Genomic DNA, 24,725 nt, shown 5'->3' on the forward strand with positions numbered 1-24,725 from the left:
TGCCTCTCCATCAACTGGGCCAGATTCTTTCTCCAGGCGGTCTGAGTCTGGAAAGGACACAGTGGCGGAAGGTGGTGGAGGCTGAGTCCTCCCTAAAGGACAGTCCACATATTCCTGCCACAGACACCCATGGGCTGGCTCTTGTCCTTTCCTGTTCTTTCTGTTCTGTGAGCTGCCTGATATCCCTCCAACGTTGTGGGGTTTTTTTTGTTTTTTGTTTTTTTTTTTTTTTATGTGGAGCTTGAACTCACAAACCATGCGATCATGACCTGAGCCGAAGTCGGATGCTTAGCCGACTGAGCCACCCAGGCGCCGCCCCCTCCCACGTGTTCTTTATTGCTCAATTGTGGCCGTTTGTTGTTTGCAACCAGAGAACCCGCACGCAGCCACCACCTTCCTCCCGTGATCACCATTTCAGAGAATGGCACCCCCAAATCTTTGTCTCTCAAGCCTAACCCAGAGTAATTCCTGAAAAACTTCAGTCATGTGTCCTCCTCTAACCCATTGCTAAATGCTGCCCATTCTGCTCCCTGATCAATATTCTGTCTCTATAAAGTTTTAGCTTCTCCCTCATCATTATTTGTCTAGTACCTAGTACAGTACTTGGTGCAGAGTAGGTACTCAGTAAATGCTTGCTGAATGACTGAATTGTGCCGTTGTCCATAACCCCAGACACAAAAGCAAAGATGTAGGCGTGTGTGTTTTTAGGCTGGCAGGAAGTCGAAGTGAGTTTTTAATGTTTTCACAGAAGTAAATGATAGGACGTGAATCCTGGATTTCGGACTCTAAATTCAATGCTGTTTCCGTTATATTATTGTATTTTGTCGGGAGTTCCATTTCTTCTTCCATCCTGCTGAGATGCCTTTTTTTTTTTTTTTAAGTTTGTTTACTTATTTTTGAGAGAGAAAAAGAGCATGCAAGCCAGTGGGGGAGAGGCAGAGACGGGGACAGAGAATCCTAAGCAGGCTCCGCAGAGCCCAACGTGGGGCTCAAATTCATGAACTATGAGATCACGACTTGAGCCGAAGTCGGAAGCTCGACCAACCGAGCCACCCAGGCGCCCTTCAGATGCTTATTTACGCCAAGGACCACATTGTAAACACTAGACACAGCTCTAACTAAAATGCAACCCCTTTCCAAGGGCATTTGCTTATTAACTGAAAGTGAGAGAGGGCATGCAGTAAAGCGTCTGGATTGAGGAAAGGAACCTGTGCACCCCCCCCCCCCCCCGCCCGCAGCATTCTGACCGAGCTGGGGGTCAAGGATGGGACTGACGCTTTCTGAACAAGGGGTACATGCAATACGACCTAAGCGGAGAACAGTGTGCTGGGCTGGAACAACTTTGTGTTAAAATAAGGATCCACACACGGTTCGAATGATACTTTTATTTAACTGTCTGCAAATCTGTTCTTCTGGCTGGAGGTCTTGCCAATGAGTGGTGAGTCAAAGATTTGTCCGCTGTTCTCTGAGTACGTGTGGTTATGGGTCTCTGTGCGGACGTGTCTGTGTCTATAGATGCTTTTGCTAATGTATGGTCATTTTCCACCTACTTTAATTAACATATAAAGTCTTCTTATTCTGACAATGCTAAAGCCTGAGTTCAATACTCCCCGAGTCTAATGGTTTCTTCTCCCAAGCCTGCCTCCCTCCCTCCCTCCCCTAAGTCTGCTCCTCAGCCCCCATTAATGCTAGATCTTTAGAGACCATCAGCATTCACACGGGTGGAGAACCTAAAAATGAATGCTAGATCTTAAGTCCCTCTGACCTGTATACCCTTGAGCTGAGGAGCTTCTTGGGGAGGTGTGTGCTGCGGGGGGGGGCGGGGGGGGGCTCGGCAGTCCCTCTTCAGAGTTAGTCGTTTTGCACTGTAGATACCTGGAGAACAAACAAACGTGATTGGGTTAGATGCCGACCTGCCCTCTCACCAACCACTCCCGGGGAGGAGGGGGTGGAGGAGCTCAGTTTGCTTCTAGCAAATTGTATTTCTTGTAAGGCACTGGGCTGTACTCAGGGAGGCGATGTAAAACTGGTTGCTGGGATTACTGTAAAGACTGGGTGCAGATACTGTTCATCGCATCATTTGCCATCTCTTTACGAGGACTCACAGGGGAAACTTCTTTTCGTCTTAGTAACAAGAGCGGTTGCTCTCTTGAGGAGTGGGCAGCACGAACTAAATGAGCGGATCATGTTTTCCTCTTCTCCTTGGATGTTAGAAAGTGTTGCAACCACCTTTGTGGTCCATCCTTGGTACTTTTATTTTATAGAATGATTTTTGTCTTTCCCTAGTTCATGGCTCCATTTTATGTCATGGTTACTAATATACTTCTGAGTATGCTGTGCGTGTGTACGTATTTACCTTTTTGTGTGCCTTTTATATATATCTCAACTCCTTTTTGAAATAAGTTCCCATACAACTAAACACATATTTAGGAGATAAGGCTACGGCGAGAGGTCCAGAGGTTCAAGGTCAAGGGCTGGGAAATGGGCACAGAAACCACAAAGGCCCAGGTTATTCTTGGTTCCTCTGGCTCCCACCTGCCTGACTTTGCCCGGAGGATACTGTTCACTGCTGGCTTCCCCCTGTAGCCCACGGTGAGGTTTCCAGACTGTAACCAAACCTCTGTCCACCCCTAGTGCCCAATCTTCCCACTCATCCCATTCCGTGGATCTGGCCTCCTTACCTCTTCTTGAGGCTCGGGTGCCATGACGTCGCTCTTTTCTGGAACTGCGGAGACGTGAAGCTGATCTTGGCTCTACAAAAAGAAGAGTTCTGCTGGTTAAGAGGTGGATCCACCTCCCCAGCCTCTCCCCAGCTTAGAAGGGTCTTCTGTGCCCTACACTTTACAAGGGGCAAAGACAACACAAAGGGCAAACGTACAGTGTTGTTTCACTATGGCCTGAGAGCATCGGGGAAGGCTTTACTGTCATGCTCTGTTACAGATCAAGAGACCCAGATTCAAAGGTGAAATGACAGGGAACCGGGTCTTGGAACTCCCGTTGTCTCCCTGATCAGACACTGTGTGATCCGTGTGACATGCATCTGTATATAAATCTATGTGGGAGTCTAGGAGGGTATAAATGTAGGTCTTTTTTTAAAAATTTGTTTTGAACGTTTTATTTATTTTTGAGACAGAGAGAGACAGAGCATGAATGGGGGAGGGGCAGAGAGAGAGGGAGACACAGAATCGGAAGCAGGCACCAGGCTCTGAGCCATCAGCCCAGAGCCCGACACGGGGCTCGAACTCACGGACCGCGAGATCGTGACCCGAGCCGAAGTCGGACGTTTAACCTACTGAGCCACCCAGGCGCCCCTAAATGTAGGTCTTAAAAACACAACCCACCACTTTTAGACTAACCCTCCTTGAGAACGCACTGCTGCTCTCACGCTGAGATGATCGTCGGCTGTGCCAGTTTGGAAAGGCCAAGTGGTATGATGGTTTCTTTGGGGAAGAGTTCTGGGTTCTGAGATGGGAACCCGAGGTACGGAAAGCCCTGTCCAGGAACTGCTAAGCCAGGGGGAGACCTTGGCATTCTAAGGTTTGGAGTGAATGTATTTTTTTAATTGAAATTTAACCTACACACTATAAAATTCACTCGCTCGAAAAGCAGGACCAACTTCTAACAGTCTGGGACAGCCACTTGGAAGTCTGTGGTTTCTCCTTTCAGGGATCTTTCTTCTTCTTCTTCTTCCCTCCTCCAGTTCCAGGCTGTGAATTACCCCAAAGGTAATACTGCTTCCCAGAAAAGTACTATTCTTTCAGAGAACCTTCATTCTCTCTCAGGCGATTAAGCAAAAATATGCCTCCTTAGCTGAGGACTGAGCAATCCCCCAGGAGAGGCTGGGAGTAAGGAAATACTATAAATCTCAAACATAAGGAGGGGAGGAGCGGGGAGCAGGTTGCGTCCTATATCTCTTTCCCAAGGAGGACAGTGTTACTAGCGCATTCCTCAAAAATAGAGAGCATCTCAGCCCCTATAATCGCCCCTCCAATAAGATTACTCCAAAGAGGCAAACCTGTTTTATCCGCCAGAGCCAAAGAGGCCATTCTATTGTTGACCCCATACCAAAATCATGTAATATGTTACAGTCACACTTAAATTGATCTTGGACCTTCCATGCCATTGAATTGCTCTTTGTGGTGCAGGCAAGTGAAAAGTGGCTACACTTTACCCATTCAAAATCCCACGGTTAGCCTGCACTTATTCACCGTCCACAAGTCCTGCCTATTTCTCCCAGTCAGCATAGCTTCCTCACACGAGAAGCCAACAAGGGGCAAGTTCTAGATCTTGCCCCGTTAGGACCTTCAGTGGCTCACGTGGATCAAGACCGAGAGCATAAGGGCGTTGACGACTTAGATGTTAGTACCTCAGGGGAGTCAGTGAAGCCCAGCTTCTTGTTCTCTTCCTTGTCTTCTATCTTCTTTGCCTTGTCAGACTCTGAAAAAACCTGTGGATCAAAGCGGACAATGTATGAGGAAGTCCCACGCCTTCACACCCTGGATGCCACCCTGGATGCTTTGTCTGTTAGCTGGTGCCCACAGTACTGGCATGGTGCCTATGTCCAGATACCAGGAGGCTCTCAAGGTAGCCTGGTCAGCCCTCAGTGAGGCACAGGCAGTCACGGGGTGGTGTGAACCGAGGGGCACCAGGAATCTCAGACTCCCAGATATCCACATGGCTCATGCCCCGGCCTCCTTCATTGCCCAAATGTTTCCTTTGGCCACTCTGTTTAAAACTGCAATTTAGCCGGGGCGCCTGGGTGGCTCAGTCAGTTGAGCGCCTGGCTTCGGCTCAGGGCATGATCTCATGGCTCCTGGGTTTGAGCCCCGTGTCGGGTTCTGTTGCTGACAGCCCGGAGCCTGGAGCCTGCTTTGGATTCTGTGTCTCCCTCTCTCTGCTCCTCCCCCACTCATGCTCTGTCTCTCAAAAATACGTAAACATTAACAAAAATTTTTTTAAAAAAAACCTCCAATTTAGCCTTCGCTCCCTGTGCCTTCCCCTACTTAATTTCTCTCTAGATCTCTTATCAACACTAAATTGTAATTTACTTATTTATCGTTTCTTGCCTATCTCCCTTATTTTCCCTACCCCCTAGCCACTAGAATGTAAGATGCAGGAAGGCAGAGAATTTTGTGTTTTGCTCACTGTAATATCCCACCTCCTAGAAGAGTGCCTGGCACATAGCAGGGACTCAGTAAGTAATTATGGAATGAATGAATGAATGAACCTCGGTGCCATCTAGTGAGGTGTCTCACCATAATCTTCTCTATAATGCACCTGACAGGTGATCATATATTCTTAGCTTTCAACAGCAAGGGACGGGGGCTATTTCTCAAGGTGGCCTATCCTATTTTGGTTTTTGGAAGTTTCTGTGCTTCCTTCTCCCTATATTTGAAATGGGTTTTCCATATCATTTTTTAACAGAGCTAATCACTGAACGTTTACCTTATATTGATCCAAAATGTACTTGAAAAAAAAATTACACACAGTTCTGCCCTCAGAAATCTCATAGAACAAGTCAAATCTCTCTTTGATATGATATAGCCTTTCCGTGTAATTTGAATACAATACAACTTGATTTCCAGATCCTTTACAGAACTGGTCGCTCTCCACAGGTCTCTTTCTCTATTTTAACACAAGCCTTTTCTCATCCATATCCTCACCTTTCAAAAGACAATCCCTTTTGCCTTACTTTCCCCCTGTGAGTTCCTTCTTCTATGCCTCTCTCATCACAGAAGATGCACCTTGGAAATTGGCATTTTTCTTACTGTAGTCACAAGTATGATGAACTGGAATGAGACCCTCCTCCCTGTCCCTACTAAAAAATGTAAAGCCCAGGGTGCCAGTTGTAGATTCTTTTTCTTTAAAAAAATTTTTTTTTTAATCTTTATTTATTTTTGAGAGAGAGAGAGACAGAGTGTGAGCAGGGGAGGAACAGAGAGAGAAGGAGACACAGAATCTGAAGCAGGCTCCAGGCTCTGAGCTGTCAGCACAGAGCCTGACACGGGGCTCGAACCCACAAACTTTGAGATCATGACCTGAGCCGAAGCCGGACCCTTAACCGACTGAGCCACCCAGGAGCCCCGTTGTAGATTCTTTACCTTGGGAACTCCCAGAACTTGGGAGCAAAAGAAAGAAATGAATAAGAATCTGTTCATAACAATAATAATAATATGAGAGATAAGCCCTTTGCAGAAGTCAACCACCCTGAGAGTACAGGTCACTAAATTAGTCGCTATGAATCTGTGAAACGATGCCCAGGACCAAAAAGGTGTCCGAGAATATCCTTGAAACTGTGACCTAATGACAGAAGATCTTATCACCTGGGGCAAGCTGACTGTAGTAAAGGTGATCTACATGGAGGATGTAAAAGGGAATAAAGACTCAACCAGACCCAATCTCACCTCAGAGGACATCAAGGTAGGGGAAGTACAAAGTTCTTCTGGGTTCAGATTGCTGATGTTCTCCTTTTCTCTGGCCTCAGGAGTTCTTACTGGCTTCTCTGGTGGCTGGGGGTCAGGAGAAGCCTCCAAGAGGGCCCTAGGACTGGTGGGCGAGCCCTGTTCAGAGGCTGGAGGGCTGGAGGGGAGGTTCCCCAAGGAGTGCCTGGGGCTGGGAGTGGCTCTGGGCGGAGGCGGCCTATTAGGAGGTGCGGAGGTCCTCTGGACAGGGGCTCTCTTCTTCGGTTGTTCGGACCCTTCACTTGAGGTGCGGGTTCGGAGGACCACTTCTGGGGGAGATGAGGGCTGTTCTGAAGGGAGAAGGGGTCCGCCTGGTGATGGAGGCGGGGAGCCGGGGAGCGCTTCCTCTTGGGACTTGCCGTCCTCAATGGTGGGAGAGGGCTGGGCCTGGGCGGGGCCGTTGCAAGCTGGCAGAGGCTCTTCCTCCTCGGAGGAGCTAGCTTCAGACTCTTCCACTTCTTCTTCCTGGTCTTTTAAGGGCTCTTTAATCTCAGCATCATCTTCTCGCTGGGCCAGATCAGATGCCAGCTCTTCTTCACTTGCTGAGATGGAGTCCCCTTCATTCTTCAAAGCAAGCGCGGAGGGACTGGTAGGTGAGGTGAGAGGGCTGGAGACTGCGGATGTTCGAACTGGGGAAGAGATGACTAAAGAGCGTCTGCTGCTGCTAAAAAAGTAAGAGCGTTCAGATTCAGAAGAGCTGAGACCTGGAAGCAACCTAAATACCCCCACGTAAATAATGATGCATGCACATCATAAGAAAATAGAACAAAGCCATCTAAGATATGAGAAAGCTTGGGGACAGCCAGGGTGGCTCAGTCGGTTAAGCGTCCGACTTCGGCTCAGGTCATGATCTCACGGTTTGTGAGTTTGAGCCCCGCGTCGGGCTCTGTGCTGACAGCTCGGAGCCTGGAGCCTGCTTCGGATTCTGTGTCTCCCTCTCTCTCTGCTCCTCCCCCCGCTCGTGCTCTGTCTGTCTGTCTCTCTCTCCTTCAAAAACATTTAAAAAATTTAAGACATGAGAAAGCTTGTATACTTTGCGATAATGCTTCTGTTATATGGTGCAAAAGAGGCTATAACATGTTATATATATCACGATCTCAATTACGTAAAAAAATATATAAAGAAAGCAAGACTGGAAAGAAACATAGCAAAATGCTGACAGGATGTTTTCTCTGGGGAAAAGATTCACAGGTGATACACAGTTGATTCTTGTGGACTCTCTATTTGCAAATTCACCTGGTCCCCAAAATTGATTTGTAACTCCCAAATGAACACTCACGATGCTTTCTTTTGCAGCCAGCCACGGACACGACGCGAGCTTTGAAAAGTGGGTGCCTGAAGGGCACTTTCCCAGCCAAGGTCTAACCAGGCAACCCTCCGCCTGGTTTCAGCTCTTACAACCGCAAACATGTCCTTTTTGCCATGTCTCTCACAGTGTGCTTTTCGTTGGTGATTTTGCTGTTAGAATGGCCTCCCAAGTATAGCAGTAAAGTGCTTAGAGCGAGACGACTGTGATGTGCCTCACAGAGGAAAAAATGCCTCAGATAAGCTTCCCTCAGGGAGGAGTTATGGTGTTGTGGGCTAGGAGTCAACAACAAGGTGTCTTTCAACAGAAACACACACAAGACAAGGTTACGTACTGATTGGCTGATGAAAATGCTAGGAGTGGGGTCTTATGGGAACCTAACTCCGTGTCTCCCTTAGGAGTAATGGTTCAGTATTCGCTAATCCAGTGGTCACGGTGACTTTATGGAACACAATGACCATGAATAATGAAAACTGACTCTATGTATTCAGTAGGCTGGACACTGTGCCGAGTGCTTGTATGGCCAACGTCAGCTTGAGTCCTCCTCACCTCAGGGGCCTCCTATGTACTGTCTACAAACTGATTAAGCAACCCACAGATATTTACTTGACAGATACCAATTATGTTGGTGCAAGGATGTGAGATGGGAATAGGCAGAGAAAGAGAAAAACTTCGTTCTGGCCTTGTGGCAGTTTCTGATGTGAGATAATAAGCTGAGCAACAGAGGTTATTTCTAACACTGACATTCTAGGGTCAGTAGCTTTAGAGGCCCAGGACATAGCCAGAAAAAAACCACATTTCCCTACGAGGTTCTGGGACATCTTGGTGTCAGTGATAGTAAGTTTCAGACAAATGGACCACTACAGAGAATTCTGTCTCTAAATGCTGAGAAATGGAGAAACAGAATTTTTGGAGCAAAAAGGGAATTTGTCTAGGAAATCTACATTGACCCTTTAGTGATGATTTGTAATCACTAAACAAATTGCTGTAACAGATTGCTAAATGGATAATACAAATAACAAATGTGAGCCTGATGCTTCCTTTAAGTCCCAAGATCAGTTTCACCACCTCCTTTAAAAGTCTACCCTGACCATCCCTGCATTGGCAGATACTTACTTCTCTGGAATTCCTACTGGTCTCATTGAGTACTTATGTGTGCAAGCTTATATTGTTCCTTGTCTCCATGGGTACATTTTCTGTCCTTTCAACTTTTGGTAAATCACTTCAGGGAAAGGACAAGTCTCCTATGTCTTTGGGTCTCTAACTCTCAGCATAAAACCTTGTACGTAGAAGGAATCAAAGGCTTCAGAATGAGAAAGTGATCACATTCTGAGGGACCACTGAACTGCTTATGTTTACCAGCATAAAGAATGTATGAAGGCAATAGACAACACACACACACACACACACACACGAGAAGAAAGTCATAAAATTGAGAAGATATTTGCAATGCATAGCATTAAAGTATTAATATCCAGAACAAACACAAAAAATACCTCCTACAAATCAATTTTAAAAAAGGGTAAACAGGGGCGCCTGGGTGGCTCAGTCGGTTAAGCATCCGGCTTTCGCTCAGGTCATGATCTCACAGTTTGTGAGTCTGAGTCCCACATTGCGCTTACTGCTATCAGGGCAGAGGCGGCTTCAGGTCCTCTGTCCTGGTCTCTCTGCCCCCTCCCCAGCTCACGCACTCACTCTCACTTTCTCAAAAATAAATACACATTAAAAAATTTTTAAGAAAAAGGTAAGCAATCCAAGTGAAAAATGTGAAAACAAGGTTAAACTGGAAAGTCACAGAAAGGAACCTTAAACGGCCAGTAACACGAAAAGATGCTCAGGGTAACCAGCGATTGTGGAGTGTGAATTAAATTGCAAAAATTCCACTTCATACCCATTAGTTTAGAAAACTAAATAGGTCTGACAGTGTCATATGTAGCAAGAACATGGAGCACTGGGGGGCTTTTACTACTCCTGGTGAGTTGTAAATTCCAGCAGTCACTTGGGAGAGCCATTTGACAATGACAATCCCTAGCAAGGCTGAAGAAGCCCATGCGCAGACTATGACTCAGCAATTCCCCCCCCAAATGTACACCCTAAAGAAACTCTTGGTGATACACACAAAGAGAAATGCAAGATGTGTCCGCTGTAACATTATTTGTAATAGCAAGAAACTGGAAAACAACCCAGATGTCTATCAGCAGGAGGACAGAAAAATAAATTGTGGACAGCCACACAACAGCATCCATCACAGTCAGGGGAAAGGAAAGACAAGAGCTGGTAACACGTAGCAACAGGATAAACGAATGTCACAAACGGTACGAAGAGAACAGAAAGAAGTTGCAAAAGAACACGTCAAGTATGATTCCAGTTTATAAAGTTTGAAAACCTGCAAAACGGTATTTTCTGTGCGTGCGTGTATGTGTATAAGAAAAGTAAAAAGACATGCATGGGAAAAAGAAATACGAAATTGAAGACAGTGGTCACCTTTGGAGAGGGGGCAGGAAGAGAAAGTGAGTGGGGAAGGGACACCGTGTGCTTCAATAATACATATAATAGCTGATTTCTTAAATCTGGTGGTAACTGCATGGCTATTTATTGTATTATTCTTTTTTTATTGTATTTTTTTATACCTTTAGTGATAGCTGAAATATTTCATACAAAAAAAAAAGAATTTATAGGAGGCATAATACAAACAACAAAGTGGGGCGCCTGGGTGGCTCAGTTGGTAAGGGTCTGACTTTCGCTCAGGTCATGATCTCGTGGTTTGTGAGTTTGGGATTCTCTCTCCCGCTCTCTCTGCCCTTTCCTCCCCTCTTCCCCCCCCCCCCCCCCCCCCCCCCCGCTCTTTTTCTTGCCTGTGTGTGCACGCATGCTCTCTTTCTCAAAATAAAAACAAAAAACAAAAAAACCAAACCCAAACTCTTTACAAAAAACAAGTAACAACCAACATCATGCACATGACCGTGAAGGGAAGGCCAGGACCGGGGATGGAAACGGGAGTGCTGCGAGTGTTCACAGGACAAGGGAAGCAGCCAAGAGTCTCAGAAGTTGCTCACCTTGATACTCCCTTCACCACAAAGACCTTGTTGGAATGTTGCTTCTCCAGTTTGCTCATCACCTCGTAGAGACTGTGGTTCAGCTAGAGCCAGCAAGAGAGACGGTTGCTAGCCAGAGGGAACCTGAGACTGGCATATCCCTTCTCTTCTCCCTTTCAGACAGTTCCCCAGATAAAACCTCCCCACGCTTAACTATAAAACTCCTCCTCATCTCTTTTGCACTAGTGTCCAGGGTCCTGTCCTGCCACCCCTTCTTCCTTGACTTGTCTGTGTCCTAAGTTCTGTCTCTTCCATCAGACTGGCAGCTCCCTCCCTCAAGGCTGGGTCCTTGATGTCTGACGTTTGATTTGAGGTTCTAGCTTCTCTCAGGTAATCCAGGCAATAAAAACCCACTGTAATATTAACGAGGCAAACCATAATTTAGCTCAAGAAACTGCGGACAGGAACATGTGGATGTGTGCACGAATTCAGTTAATGTTGTTAATAGCAAAGAGTCTTGGAATCCCAGGACTAGAAAAGACCCCATGAGGTCATGTTGTGTGGCTGCCTGTCACTGCAAAGGACTGGCCTTCTCCATTCACGCCCGACTACCTGAGAAACCGACCTGTGTTTAAACACCGCCCTCCTTGGGGCGCCTGGGTGGCTCAGTCAGTTGAGCGTCCGACTTCGGCTCAGGTCATGATCTCACGGTCTGTGGGTTGGAGCCCCACGTGGGGCTCTGTGCTGACGGCTCAGAGCCTGGAGCCTGCTTCCGATCCTGTGTCTCCCTCTCTCTCTGCCCCTCCCCCGCTCTCACTTTGTCTCACTCTGTCTCTCAAAAATAAATAAATGTAAAAAAAATAAAAAATAAATAAAAAAACCCACCGCCCTCCTTGCTCCCTAGCAACAGAAGATAAAGATTTCCACAGCCTGGGACTCCTGGCTGGCTCAGTCGGTAGAGCATGTGACTCTTGGTCTTGCGGTCGTGAGTTTGAGTTCTGCATGTGGCACAGTGTTTACTTAAAATAAAAAATAAAGGGGCGCCTGGGTGTCTCAGTCCGTTAAGGGGTTCGTGAGTTCGAGCCCCACATCGGGCTCTCTGCTGACAGCCCAGAGCCTGGAGCCTGCTTCCGATTCTGTCTCCCCCTCTCTCTGCCCTTCCCCTGCTTGTGTGCGCGTGCTCTCTCTCTCAAAAATAAATAAACGTTAAAAAAAAATAATAAATAAAATAAATAAAAATAAAAGATTTCACAGCTTGGTTCCCCAGGTCAGCTATTCCTTCCAAAGGCCTACCTCCTTTATTCATCTGAAGCTCAAGTTTGGCTGCCATTATTCAGTTGTTAATGGAGATGGGGAGGGGCCTCTGAGGTTGTGTACAGGTGCTTTAACCCAGTTCAACAATGTCAGTCAAGTGCTATTATCTCCTCATGAGAAAAAGGTAAAAACCCGTGCTGCCAATATCAATATTTAATGAGCTTATGTAAGTTAGGGCTACTTTCACATTTCCTAGGAAGACCCACCTAGCTGTCCAAATTCGCCATGATGTTTCTCACCTTGCTCATCTCCCTGTAGAAGACATCCCTCAGGTTGGAGATGTTCTGGAAGATGGTCACGTAACAGCCAATACGACTATCAGGGGCCAAAAAACAAAAACAAGACCACATGCAGGTGAGCGGTGGTAAAGGAAGTCTTTGAGATACAAGGGAGGAGCTTAAGCCAACACCAGTGGACACGAAGAGTCCTCAGAGAAAAGCACCCTGCACCCTAGACTCAGGATGTGATCTGGATTTGTCAGGGTGAGGCCAGCAGCACACTGGGCTCTCAGAAGAGTGGGAAGGTCAGGGGAGACACTTATCGGCCCAGCCTGATGCCAAAACATGAGACCTCTAGGTGCGTGAAGCTATCTTGATCCAGGCCCTTTAGGTACTAACGTAGATACGAAAGTACTCTAAAGACTTTTTAAAGTGCTGTAAAAATATAAGGCCATGCCATTATAATTATTATCATAAATAATTATTCTTCTCATTGTGCAATACCTGGGCTTCGATGAAGCCGAAGGCACATTGGCAGAATTCTACTGTGAGTGAATGGGGGAAATTTACATTTAAAGAAACTGTATGAAATTGCAACGCTATTTATATTAGGAGTCACATAACTGGTGTCTTAGAATATGTGTAGTGATTAAAAAGTCTCCACCAGGGGCGCCTGGGTGGCTCAGTCGGTTAAGCGGCCGACTTCGGCTCAGGTCATGATCTCGCGGTCCGTGAGTTCGAGCCCCACGTCGGGCTCTGTGCTGACAGCTCGGAGCCTGGAGCCTGCTTCACATTCTGTGTCTCCCTCTCTCTCTGCCCCTTCCCTTCTCATATTCTGTCTCTCTCTGTCTCAAAAATAAATAAACATTAAAAAAAAAAAGGCTCCATCATACAGAGACTGATATTAAGTGGCAATATAAAATACCGACTACAGCTGCCATTACAGCATATCTTGTACAATGAAAAGTCGGACACAAGACAATTTCTACTCAGACGCCTCCTCCCAATGTGGGAGATTTACGTCTACAACATGTTTACCTCCTGTGAAGCAAAGACATCATTAATAGAAATAATCAGCCCGTGGCTTAGCGTCTCCATCGAGCCGGATGTTCGTGAGGCAAGCCGGCTTAAGACAGCACACACCGAGGCACGGAACCATATACTCCTGGCTCGCGTGATGACGGCCATCTACTTGCCAAGATCGCTCCTGTCCAAGAAGCACCTTGCCTTTAAACTGGAAAAGCTGGCAGGGCAGGCGTGGTTAGCTCCGCACCGCGGGTGAAGTAAGCAGGGTCTGGGGCCATAAGGCAGCTTGCCTAATGTCACCCAGCAAGGCAGTGGCAGGGCTGAGGCTACACATCCCACGCTTGCACCAGAGCTCAGGTGACACGTTTGGGTTGCCAGGTAACCCGGGCCTCCAGCGGCCCCGGGGGTCCAGGCCTTTTCTGAAGGTCAATCATTACCTGTGATACAGAGCAGGCAGTTCCTCCAGCAGTTCCTGGTTCAGGTCTTCAAACACACTCTGGGCTTTGTTGAACTCTTCCTCTGCCTAGGGGGTGAAACAGACAGGGCCGTTGCCCTCAGTCCCGGGTCTAAGGCTGGAGAGGCTGTGCCTCCTTGATCCTCTGCGGCTTTTCAGGGACTTCCTGGGAACCGAGCCTCTCTTTCCCCAGACCCGTGCCCTCCCAAGCCATGAGTGTTTGACTATCCTGAGAGCATTGGTGTCAGGGAACACAGGATTTCCTTCAGGACACGCTGGATGCTGGATTTATCGTTTCTTAAACCCAGCCTGGCCCAGCAGGAGGGCAGGAAGGTTTTATCAGGTTTTTTTTGTTTTTTTTTTTTTGTTTTTTTTTTTTTACCTTGGCAGTCTTGGCCTCATCTTTCTTCTTGGCATTCTGCAACGCCTCCAGGTGGTGTCGGGCACTGTCATAGTCCACAAGTTTCCGACCCCGCTTGGCAATTCTTTCCTAGCCCAGAGGTAGGAGAGAGGCCTCGAGAGTCACTTTTCGGTGGCCAGGATGCAGGTGACAGAGTGTCAAACACAGAGGCACGATGACTGGCTCCTATTATCGCACTGCACTTTCTAACAGTTTTGTGCCCAAGGGATCTCCCTCGCTCTTTGGAAAGAATGGGAATTCTCGGGAAGGGGGGCAGAGTAAAGGGAAACCCTACAGAGCATGTGGAAGCCTGCACTAAACATCACTACTTCCTATAAACCCACTAGAATCTGGTTCAGCCTCCAGGAGACATGGCCTTGAGAATCTAACTAAATTCAAAGTCAGGGGTGCTGGGTCTTACTCCCAGTGCTGCCACTTATTAGCCCCGTGATGGAGGGCAAGGCACGTCTCTTTTGGAACATCAGCAGCCTCATCTGCCCCTACGGTGTTATTTGAAAGCTCAAACGCGGACTATAAAGTGCTTTGCAAATCCTGAAGCATAATAAAAATGGTAACTTGTTATGTGCACTGAGAGACCGTCTACTCAGTCTCATCCAAACTACATATTCAATCATGGATTTTATTTTATTTTATTTTTAATTTTTTTTTAACGTTTTTATTTCTCTTTGAGACAGAGAGAGACAGAGCATGAACGGGGGAGGGTCAGAGAGAGGGAGACACAGAATCTGAAACAGGCTCCAGGCTCTGAGCTGTCAGCACAGAGCCCGACGCGGGGCTCGAACTCACAGACCGCGAGAGCATGACCTGAGCCGAAGTTGGCCGCTTAACCGACTGAGCCACCCAGGCGCCCCTCAATCATGGATTTTCAAAGGACTAGTGATGATCTGGCCCAGCTTCCTACTGAACACGTGGAGCTGCAATATCCCAAATAAGTAGTTTACCAATTTCTGCTGGAACAGAGAATGGACAATTCCCAACTTCACAGCAGATTTCATTTTTTGAAAGCTTGATGACAGACTGAAGTCAGGACCCCTCTAATTTCTCCCTATTAATCTAAAAGCAGTGCAGCGCCTGACAGAGTAGATGGTTAATAAATAGGAGTTGGGGCGCCTGGGTGGCTCAGTCGGTTGGGCGGCCGACTTCGGCTCAGGTCATGATCTCGCGGTCCATGAGTTCGAGCCCCGCGTCGGGCTCTATGCTGACAGCTCAGAGCCTGGAGCCTGTTTCCGATTCTGTGTCTCCCTCTCTCTGATCCTCCCCCGTTCATGCTCTGTCTCTATCTCAAAAATAAATAAACGTTAAAAAAAATTAATAAATAGGAGTTGAATGAATAAATGAACTCTAACTCTGCTTTCTGGAACAGCTTAGAAGAGGTTGCATCCCTCTTTTACCTAGCAGACTTCCAAGTATCGGATGTAGTTATCATGACTCCTCCAAGTTTCTTCTTGTCTACAATATACAGATGGGCTGGGTTTTTTTTCCACAAGTAAAAGGGATGCCCTGACCTAGATCTAATTCAAAAACAGCTCCAATCTTCTTCACCCAAATCTAATTCTAAACATGCCCTTCACACAGCTCTAACCTTCCACCTTAACCTCCCGTCTGACCCCAGACTTTTAATCCTCTTTCCTGAGCTTCATTCCCGACTGTGGGCTCAAACTCTACGTAGGACGTTTACCCTGTATGTTCTCTAACTTCCAGGGGCCACCCGTGACCCATCCTGGACTCTGCAAACCGATTACCTTGATCTCGCTGAACTGGGCTACGTAGTTTTCCATGGTTCTCACTGCCTGGTCAGCTAATTTCTCTTCGTAGTCTTCCCAAAGGAGATCATTGTTCTGTGGGGGCAGAGGCAGAGGGCAGTGGTGAGGGCCCCACTTCTCAGCAACAACCGCCTACCAGGGGAAAGCCCAAATTCTGCCTGCCACAGACTTCCTTTTTTGGAGCACTGTATTTAGAATATCACGTTGGGTTCCGGTGAAGACGTCAGGTGAAGGAACCGCCCTTCCCGAAGGGGCTGCCCTATAAGACACTGGACAAGTGAAGGAACCGCCCTTCCCGAAGGGGCTGCCCTATAAGACACTGGACGTACATTCAGGGATTAAGAACAGGAAGAGATGGTCAGAGTTTTGGACTCTAGAGCCTGGAGGACAGGCAAATTTGGGAGCACAAAACTGCATGAAGTTAACTTTCAAAACCAACCACTTGGGTTTTATGGAACGGAAACTTCCGTAAGGTTTTAGGAGGGGGAGAAGGGCAACAACGGAGGAATCTGTAGACTAGGGAAAACTTGTTTTGACCTCCATAGTTATTGCTTTTTGCTACCGCCCGTGACCGAGGCTACATAAATGAACGATGCGGATTGGCTCCTTTGTTTATCCATTTGCTGGGATACAGAAGCAAAGATGAGGCTGAGATGAGGGCAGGAGTCAGTGCCAGAAGAGGTGTCTAGTCCAAACGCTCTTACCCCTACGATGGCCTTCAGCTCGTCGTGACCGTCCCACTCGTTGCTGTAGATCTCCTGCAGGGTTTCTGACACTCGTTTTGAGCTTTCATGCATCACTGAGAGGAGAGAAGTCACATCTACCATAAAGTTTCCCCCAAAGCAGGCTGGTATAATCATACGGGTGGACAGGCAAAATCAGTGGGTCTACTTCAGAAGGACGCAGACCAAGAAGGTTTGGGTTATCCGTGAGGAAGGTTTGGGTTATCCGTGAGTTGCTCTTGCTCTGCCCACAAGCCCCAGGACTCAGGGGCAGGCAAGTAAGTGATCAAACACCTGAGAATGGTTGTTTTTCTTTCCGCACTCAGACTTCTCAGGAGCTCGAATCCCCTGTGCTACGCAATACCCACCTTTGACGGCGCTAAGGAAGTTCTTCAGGTCCTTGTAGAGCTTCTGGCCTTCTGCCTGAAAGGGGGAAGTGCTTTCAGTGACTGAACAGATACGTTTGGAAAGACGCCTTAGAGGTCAAAGTTGAAAAGTAGGTTCAAAGCAGACGTCAATCCTGGAATCCGCAAATGTTATAAATGAGCCTCTGTTCTCTTTACCAAGAAGTTGTAGGTTATCTTTTTGGGGGCGATCTTTAAGTTGGGAGATTGTTCCCATGGCACTGGAAGATTTTCTTTCCTCTGTTTGTTCTCCCATCCAGTGAACAAAAGCCTACGCCCCGGGTTCCTCTGCTGGAAATATGTGTCCTCCGTGACCCTGTGGGTTATACCTTCCTCTCTGGGTTAAGTACATTGCTACCATCTTCTTAAGACAGTAGGTCTTCTCCCTCCTGTGCACGCTGACCATTCCTCTCCTCTCCTGATGTCCTTCTCTGCCTTGCCTCATTTTACCCTTCCCTTCCATCAGTCACATGCTTTACACTCTCCTTCAAACAGCCTCATCACTGATTCTCCTCCTGTTCCAATATCAATAGCTTCATCCATAGCTCTATCCATCTACCCAATTCTTTCTTTGTTCCCGTGTCTGAACTCTCATTTTTTAAAAATATTTAATCTTGAGAGAGAGACAGAGATAGAGACAGAGAAAAAGTGTGTGAGTGAGTGGGGTAGGGGTAGAGACAGAAAGAGGGACAGAGGATCCAAAGGGATCCAAAGTAGGCTCCGTACCGACAGCAGAGAGCCTGATGTGGGGCTGGAACTCATGAGCCATGGGATCATGACCTAAGCCGAAGTCGGATGCTTAACTGACTGAGCCACCCAGGTGCCCCTGAATTCTCATTTTTTAAGGCTAGGACTCCCAAGCACAGATTAGATCTCCTCCCTAAAAAAAAAAAGGGGGGGTGTGCCTGGGTGGCTCAGTCGGTAAAGCAGCCGACTTCGGCTCAGGTCATGATCTCACGGTCTGTGAGTTCGAGCCCCGCGTCGGGCTCTGTGCTGACAGCTCAGAACCTGAAGCCTGTTTCAGATTCTGTGTCTCCCTCTCTCTGACCCTCCCCTGTTCATGCTCTCTCTCTGTCTCAAAAATAAATAAACGTTAAAAAAATTAAAAAAAAAAAAGGGGGGGGGGAGAAAAGAGAGGAAGGTATCATTTAAGTTTGGAAGTTTTTCTCTCAACCCCACAGGTGACCCACTTCTGTTTTAACTCTGACAAATGTTCACTGAGCCTCTGCTTCTTGAATCCAGCAACCAGAAACTCGTGACTTCTTGCTGAGACTGTGCTTCAATTTAAAATAGCCCTAGGGGCACTTGGGTGGCTCAGTCTGTTAAGCGTCTGACCCTCAATCTCAACTCTGATCGTGATCTCTCGGTTCATGAGCTCGAGCCCCGTGTCGAGCTCTACACTGTCGGTGTGGAACCTGCTTGGGAGTCTGTCTCTGCCCTTCCCCCTGCACTGTCTGTCTGTCTGTCTGTCTGTCTCTCTCTCAAAATAAATAAATAAATTTCAAAAAAAAAGGTTCTATTAGAACTTTTGCCCACTGGTCTTAGGCTGGCCTTCTGTACTCAGAATAGATCTGCTTTCTCTTGCACATATGTTTGAAGACATCTGTCACATACCCTGCACCAAGTCTTCTCTTTCAAAGGCTTCCTCTGTTGTTCCTCATGGTGTTATTTAAAGCTCCTTCCGACTCTGGTCTCTTGCCTCTGTGTGAACTCCAGTTTCTGGGAGTTGAGGCTAGACCATTGACCTCTTGGAGCCTGACTTCAGGAACGTGGGCTTGGACTGAAAGGTGCAGTCCATTTGAGGGGGTTTCCTGGGGCCAGACCTGTGGGTCAGGACAGTGACCTTCACGCCAGCTCAGGTGAAGGGGTATTTAAGTTGCGATGCATTATTATGAAGTATACCCATAAGCTACTTGTGAACTTGCTCATTTATTTTATTTGTTTGTGGTCATCACTAGATAGGCTATTGAGCATACCAAAAGTATAAAGAAATGTATGGGAGGAAAAACTGAAAATTCAGAAAAGTCTAACAACTTAAACTTTTTTTTTTTTAATCTGTGGAAATCTTTGCAGGAAGGATGATTACTGTGAACACAGCAGAAAATCTAGGTCAACTCAGTGTCATAGTAAACTGGACTAATTATTTCATCCATCTTTTTGCCTCCAGCGCTTACTTCTAAGCCAGTCCAAACTTAAAAAAAAATTTTTTTAGCATTTATTCATTTTTTGAGGGACAGAGAGAGAGCATAAGCGGGGGAGGGGCAGAGAGAGGGGGAGACACAGAATCGGAAACAGGCTCCAGGCTCTGAGCTGTCAGCACAGAGCCCGATGCGGGGCTTGAACTCATGAAATGCGAGATCACGACCGGAGCCAAAGTCAGACGCTTAACTGACTGAGCCACCCAGGCGCCCCAGCCAGTCCAAACCCTTCACCATACTTCAGGTTGAAAGTCCTGGGAGCTGGGATGCCTTTAAGCATCTGACTTCAGCTCAGGTCATGATCTTGCAGTTTGTGAGTTTCAGCCCCACATCAGGCTCTCTGCTGTCAGCACCGAGACCACTTTGGATCCTATGTCCCCCTCTCTCTCTGCCCCTTCCCTGCTTGTACTCTCTCTCTCTTAAAAGTAAATAAACATTAAAGAAAAGAAAAAAGAAAAGAAAAGAAGAGAAGAGAAGAGAAGAGAAGGGAAGAGAAGAGAAGAGAAAAGAAAAGAATAGAAAAGAAAAGAAAAGAAAAGAAAAGAAAAGAAAAGAAAAGAAAAGAAAAGAAAAGAAAAGTCAAGTCCTTGGAGCTGAATGCCAGGGCTCTAGGGACATGAACACGCAGTCTCAAGGGCGTCTAAGACACTGTCAGGGAAGTGGGAAAAGAACCTGCATTGTGCGGTATTTCACAGCAAGTGAGGATCAGGAGAACATCAGAGAAATGACCGGCGGGGGGGGGGGGGGGTGGGTTCAGATGTTATAGAGAGGTTAGAGTGCAGGAACAACTGGTCACAGTAACTGGACTTGGTAACTGGAGGTCACTGGTAATCTTGAGAAAGTGCTTTCAATAGCATGATGGAGACGGTCAGTCAGCCACCAAAATTCAGAAACACTCAGCATTCATCAGGAAGGATGTTTCACTTCCTTCTTGCTTTTTCATTCATGGGAAAAAAGTTGACACAGCCTAAGATGTTAAACGTGCATAAAAGCTTTTAAAGATGGAAATGGTAGGTGGGTGTAAGTTTGAGAGTTTTAAAAATGTGACAGCCAAGGTTTGAAAGAGTTTTGAGGATTATAAAAATTAACAAGGATTTCAAGTTCCTTTTTTTTTTTTAATTTTTTTTTTCTTAATGTTTTTTATTTATTTTTGAGACAGAGACAGAGCATGAGCAGGGAAGGGGCAGAGAGAGAGGGAGACACAGAATCGGAAGCAGGCTCCAGGCTCTGAGCCATCAGCACAGAGCCCGATGTGGGGCTCGAACTCACAGACCGTGAGATCATGACCTGAGCTGAAGTCGGATGCTCAACCGACTGAGCCACCCAGGTGCCCCTCAAGTTCCTTTTTGAAAGAAAACAAAATGAACTCAACTTTTTACTTCACCATGAAGATTTGGTCTCTAAATATTGGAGTAACAAAACCTGTTAAACCATCTTGCATAATTTCTTTTTTTTTTTTAATTTTTTTAAATGTTTATTCATTTTTGAAAGACAGAGACAGAGCACAAGCAGGGATGGGGCAGAGAGAGAGGGGGGACACAAAATCCAAAGCAGGCTGCAGGCTCTGAGCTGTCAGCACAGAGGCCGACGCGGGGCTCGAACCCACGAACTGCGAGATCATGACCTGAGCTGAAGTCGGACGCTCAATGGACTGAGCCACCTAGGCGCCCCCATCTTGCATAATTTCTACAAATGAAATTCAAATTGTTTTTATCCCATTAGACATTATATGGCCCAACAAATCCGACCAGTAATCAAGGCTACCATGCATGACCATGCACTTGTATGTATGCTGTTCAAAACCAGGGGGTTCTACTGATACCAGAGTCCATAAAATGTGAATGCCTTCTGCCTTCCGTGGCACCTCACAAAAGCCTAACTCCCCTTCTGTGTTTTAGGATCAAGCTTCCAGGTCAAAATTCTTCCTTTAGGCTCTTGCTCTTTCCTTTGAGGAGATGAAGTGTGTGTGTGTGTGTGTGTGTGTGTGTGTGTGTGTGTGTGTGTATGGGGGGGGGGAGCGGTAATGGGAAGTGGGGTAGCGGGACGCCTGTGGGTGTCATTTTATTTCACTGACCTGTCTGCCCTCCTACCCTGAAATGTCTCCAGGCTGAAGAATCCTAGCCTTCTTCTTCAGGTGTGACTTTTACGGTCTTAGCTTCCTCCCTGTCTGTGAGTCAAAGACTTGCAAGTTATTCCACTTTTCCGGTTCCAGTTTCCTCATCTATAAATGTCGGGTCAGACCATTTCTAGCCCTAAATCTTATCATTTTAGCACTTCCGCTCTCTGAATACCCGGCCAAATTCTTGGCATCACCATAAAGAGTCTGACTTGGTCCTTCCAACCCCTATATAAACAGCCCCAGCACTCAGGTAACGGACCATTCGCTGTGGAAGCTTGTCCTAAACCCTCAGGTAGACAGAGCTGTGTCCTAAGAGACTGCGGTACTGAGGATGGAGAAGAAAGTCCCTGTCCTGGGGCTCTCCACTTGCTGGAGAGAAATGGACTCAGAGAAACCCAAACGCTCAGCACAATAGTAAGTAGCCTGAAGGTCCAGGAGCAAGCTCTAGAAATGCTCCATCTAATGGAGGCCCAGAGGGGAGACGAGAAGCTGGATTGTTGGGTTTGATTTTAAAGGCAATGAATTGGAAGCAGCTGTCACTACCAGAAATAAGAGATTAAAATGCTGCTTGGGGAAAACAATTCTTCCTCTATAATATGTTTTGAAGGGGGGAGGGGGAAATGGGGAAGTAAACAAAGCCTTCAAAGAAAACTTACCTATGGAAATTTGATTAGGAACCTGGGCAAGCGGCCAGGCCCTTGAAATCAGGCTGGGAAGTTTGGGAGTGATATTTATTTATTTATAAAAAAATTTGTTACGACGTTTATTCACTTTTGAGAGACAGGGAGAGACAGAGTGCAAGCGGGAGAGGGGCAGAGAGAGAGGGAGACACAGAATCCGAAGCAGGCTCCAGGCTCCGAGCTGTCAGCACAGAGCCCAATGTGGGGCTGGAACTCACGAACTGTGAGATCGTGACCTGACCCGAAGTCAGATGCTCAATGGACTGAGCCACCCAGGCGCCCCTGGGAATATTTATTTATTGATAAAAAATATACCTACAAGCTGATTGCGGTAAGGGACTGGGTACATGACCAACTGGTCCAACTTCTGGAATACTTCACTTTCAATCTCCTTGACCTTGTCTTTCCCCCCTCTGTTCGTCTGAGCTATCCGAGGTCCCGTCTCAGAGCTGACTGTGTTGTTACTGTCTTTTTCCTTAAACGGTGAATGCCTGAGGGCAGGCGTATTGTCTTCTTTGTGTTGAAATACCAGGATCTAGCCTGGCATACAGCAGGCTCGCTTGTTAAGTGAACTTTTCAGGCAGGCTCAAATACCAGTCACTACGGGTAAATCATTCTCTCAGGAGAAAAGCTTCCCTTATTCCTAATCTACCTCCATTTCCTTTCTCAAACAGACCTCCACCCCCCCTTCAAGTGATGTTCAGCTGGTGGGCTCACCCAGGAGATTCTGAGGGGACTGTCTCATCTGATCCTCTTATTCTTCTAGATGGCCCTTCCTTCATCGCTGACCCTTCCTTCCCACACACCTGCCATTGGTAGATCCAGCCTTTAAGGCCGAGAGGAGGAGAAAGGACCGAGCTACAGAAACCTTTCAACGTGGGTGTTGACTTACTGACTCCTGTTCTTTTCATACTGGGGTTAAAAGCTGAAGGGTAACCTTGATTGAGCAGAGGCCCAGGGAGGCCTCCTCGTGCGGTCCAGGGGGAAAAGCACAGGGTTCACGTTTGAATCCTCGCTCTGTAGCCCTTGTGCTTTACCTTGATTGAATCACCTCCCTCTCAGATCCTAGTCCCTGCCCTCCATCCCCCTCCCCCCCAATTCAGACTAAAGTCAGTGGTTGCCAAATGCTGTTCTCAGACTGGCTACCACCTCATAATTACTAGAAGCTTAATATACAACATAGACTCTCCAGTTAATGATCAACTATGGCTGTTAGTGTCACATAAAAAAAAGATAAGAACATGTTATGTGCCTCCAGATGAGAGAATATCCCACCTAGAAAAATATCAAGTATTCCTGCCACCCAAACAAACAAAATCTGAATCTCATCAAACCTCTAAATCTATTCATTTATGGAAAATTCAAGAGACAGAGGATCATGTTAAACAGTACCACGGGGATTCAGTCAGCCTGCAGGAAACTTCAGGAAAACAACCCGGGATCAGCAAGTAAACCACAAAAAGGGAGGGATTAGAAACCTGCAGATGAAGAGATTTAACTTTAAGGGACTTAAACATGTCCACAAGGTGCTGATTTAAACAAATCAGGGGAGGGGCGCCTGGGTGGTTCGGTCGGTTAAGCGTCCGACTTCAGCTCAGGTCATGACCTCGCACTCCGTGAGTTCGAGCCCCGTGTCGGGCTCTGTGCTGACCGCTCAGAGCCTGGAGCCTGTTTCAGATTCTGTGTCTCCCTCTCTCTCTGCCCCTCCCCTGTTCATGCTCTGTCTCTCTCTGTCTCAAAAATAAATAAACGTTAAAAAAATTTTTTTTAAACAAATCAGGGGATTAAAAAAATAGGGGAGTGAACATTGGACATTTTGAATTATGAAATTATTGCTATTTTTTTTAATTTTTTTTAACGTTTATTTATTTTTGAGACAGAGAGAGACAGAGCATGAACAGGGGAGGGGCAGAGAGAGAGGGAGACACAGAATCTGAAACAGGCTCCAGGCTCTGAGCGGTCAGCACAGAGCCCATGCGGAGCTCGAACTCACACACCGCGAGATCGTGACCTGAGCCGAAGTTGGACGCTTAACCGACTGAGCCACCCAGGCGCCCCCGAAATTATTGCTATTTTTTAAAGGTATCACTTAATCTTATGTTTTAGTGGGGTGATTAACCTGAAATATCTGAAAAGATATTTGTATTATGTTGTTAACTGAAAAGGGCAAGTTATGAAACCGTTACAAACAGAATAATCTCACTATTGTGAACCTTATATTTATTTATTCTGGATTTACTTGGCTACCATACACATACATAGCACAGTGACCGTAAGGATATGAAACAACAGTGGTTGTAGCATGGGAGGGTGCAAAATCATGATTTTTTAATTCATATTTTTCTTGTCCTTTCTGGTTTGTTGTAACGAGTAAACGTCTTATAGAAAAATATTTTTAGGCGTGATAATGGCTTTGTGGTTATATTTTAAAAGAGTCCTTATCTTGGGGGCAACTCAGTGGCTTAGTCAGTTAAGCCTCTGACTCTTGATTTCAGCTTAGATCATGATCTCACTGTTCGTGGGTTTGAGCCCCATGTCGGGCTCTGTGTTAGCAGCATGGAGCCTGCTTGGGATTCTCTCTCTCCTCTCTCCTCCCCTCCCCAG

The 24,725-nt window shown here is 46.7% G+C and overlaps 1 protein-coding gene across 8 annotated transcripts in view; it reads right to left on the reverse strand.

Moving 5' to 3' along the window:
• Window positions 1-1,370: 1,370 nt before the first annotated feature.
• Window positions 1,371-24,725, reverse strand: part of BIN2 (bridging integrator 2) — a 34,576-nt gene continuing 11,221 nt past the window's right edge. For 6 of the 8 annotated variants that reach the window (XM_053226256.1, XM_027036169.2, XM_053226257.1 and 3 more), the window contains 12 exons: window positions 17,089-17,143; window positions 16,703-16,797; window positions 15,978-16,073; window positions 14,197-14,304; window positions 13,798-13,883; window positions 12,356-12,431; window positions 10,824-10,906; window positions 6,405-7,125; window positions 4,367-4,447; window positions 2,682-2,753; window positions 1,740-1,875; window positions 1,371-1,684 (listed from right to left, as the gene is read on the reverse strand). In XM_053226256.1, the coding sequence (XP_053082231.1) occupies window positions 1,852-1,875; window positions 2,682-2,753; window positions 4,367-4,447; window positions 6,405-7,125; window positions 10,824-10,906; window positions 12,356-12,431; window positions 13,798-13,883; window positions 14,197-14,304; window positions 15,978-16,073; window positions 16,703-16,797; window positions 17,089-17,143 (1,497 nt within the window). In that variant the 3' untranslated portion in view covers window positions 1,371-1,684; window positions 1,740-1,851. The remainder of the gene's footprint in view (window positions 1,685-1,739; window positions 1,876-2,681; window positions 2,754-4,366; window positions 4,448-6,404; window positions 7,126-10,823; window positions 10,907-12,355; window positions 12,432-13,797; window positions 13,884-14,196; window positions 14,305-15,977; window positions 16,074-16,702; window positions 16,798-17,088; window positions 17,144-24,725) is intronic. The other 2 variants (XM_027036170.2, XM_027036172.2) reach the window with 2 other exon arrangements.

The sequence above is a fragment of the Acinonyx jubatus genome, chromosome B4, assembly GCF_027475565.1.
Source record: "Acinonyx jubatus isolate Ajub_Pintada_27869175 chromosome B4, VMU_Ajub_asm_v1.0, whole genome shotgun sequence".
In the NCBI taxonomy this organism is placed as follows: Eukaryota; Metazoa; Chordata; class Mammalia; order Carnivora; family Felidae; genus Acinonyx; species Acinonyx jubatus.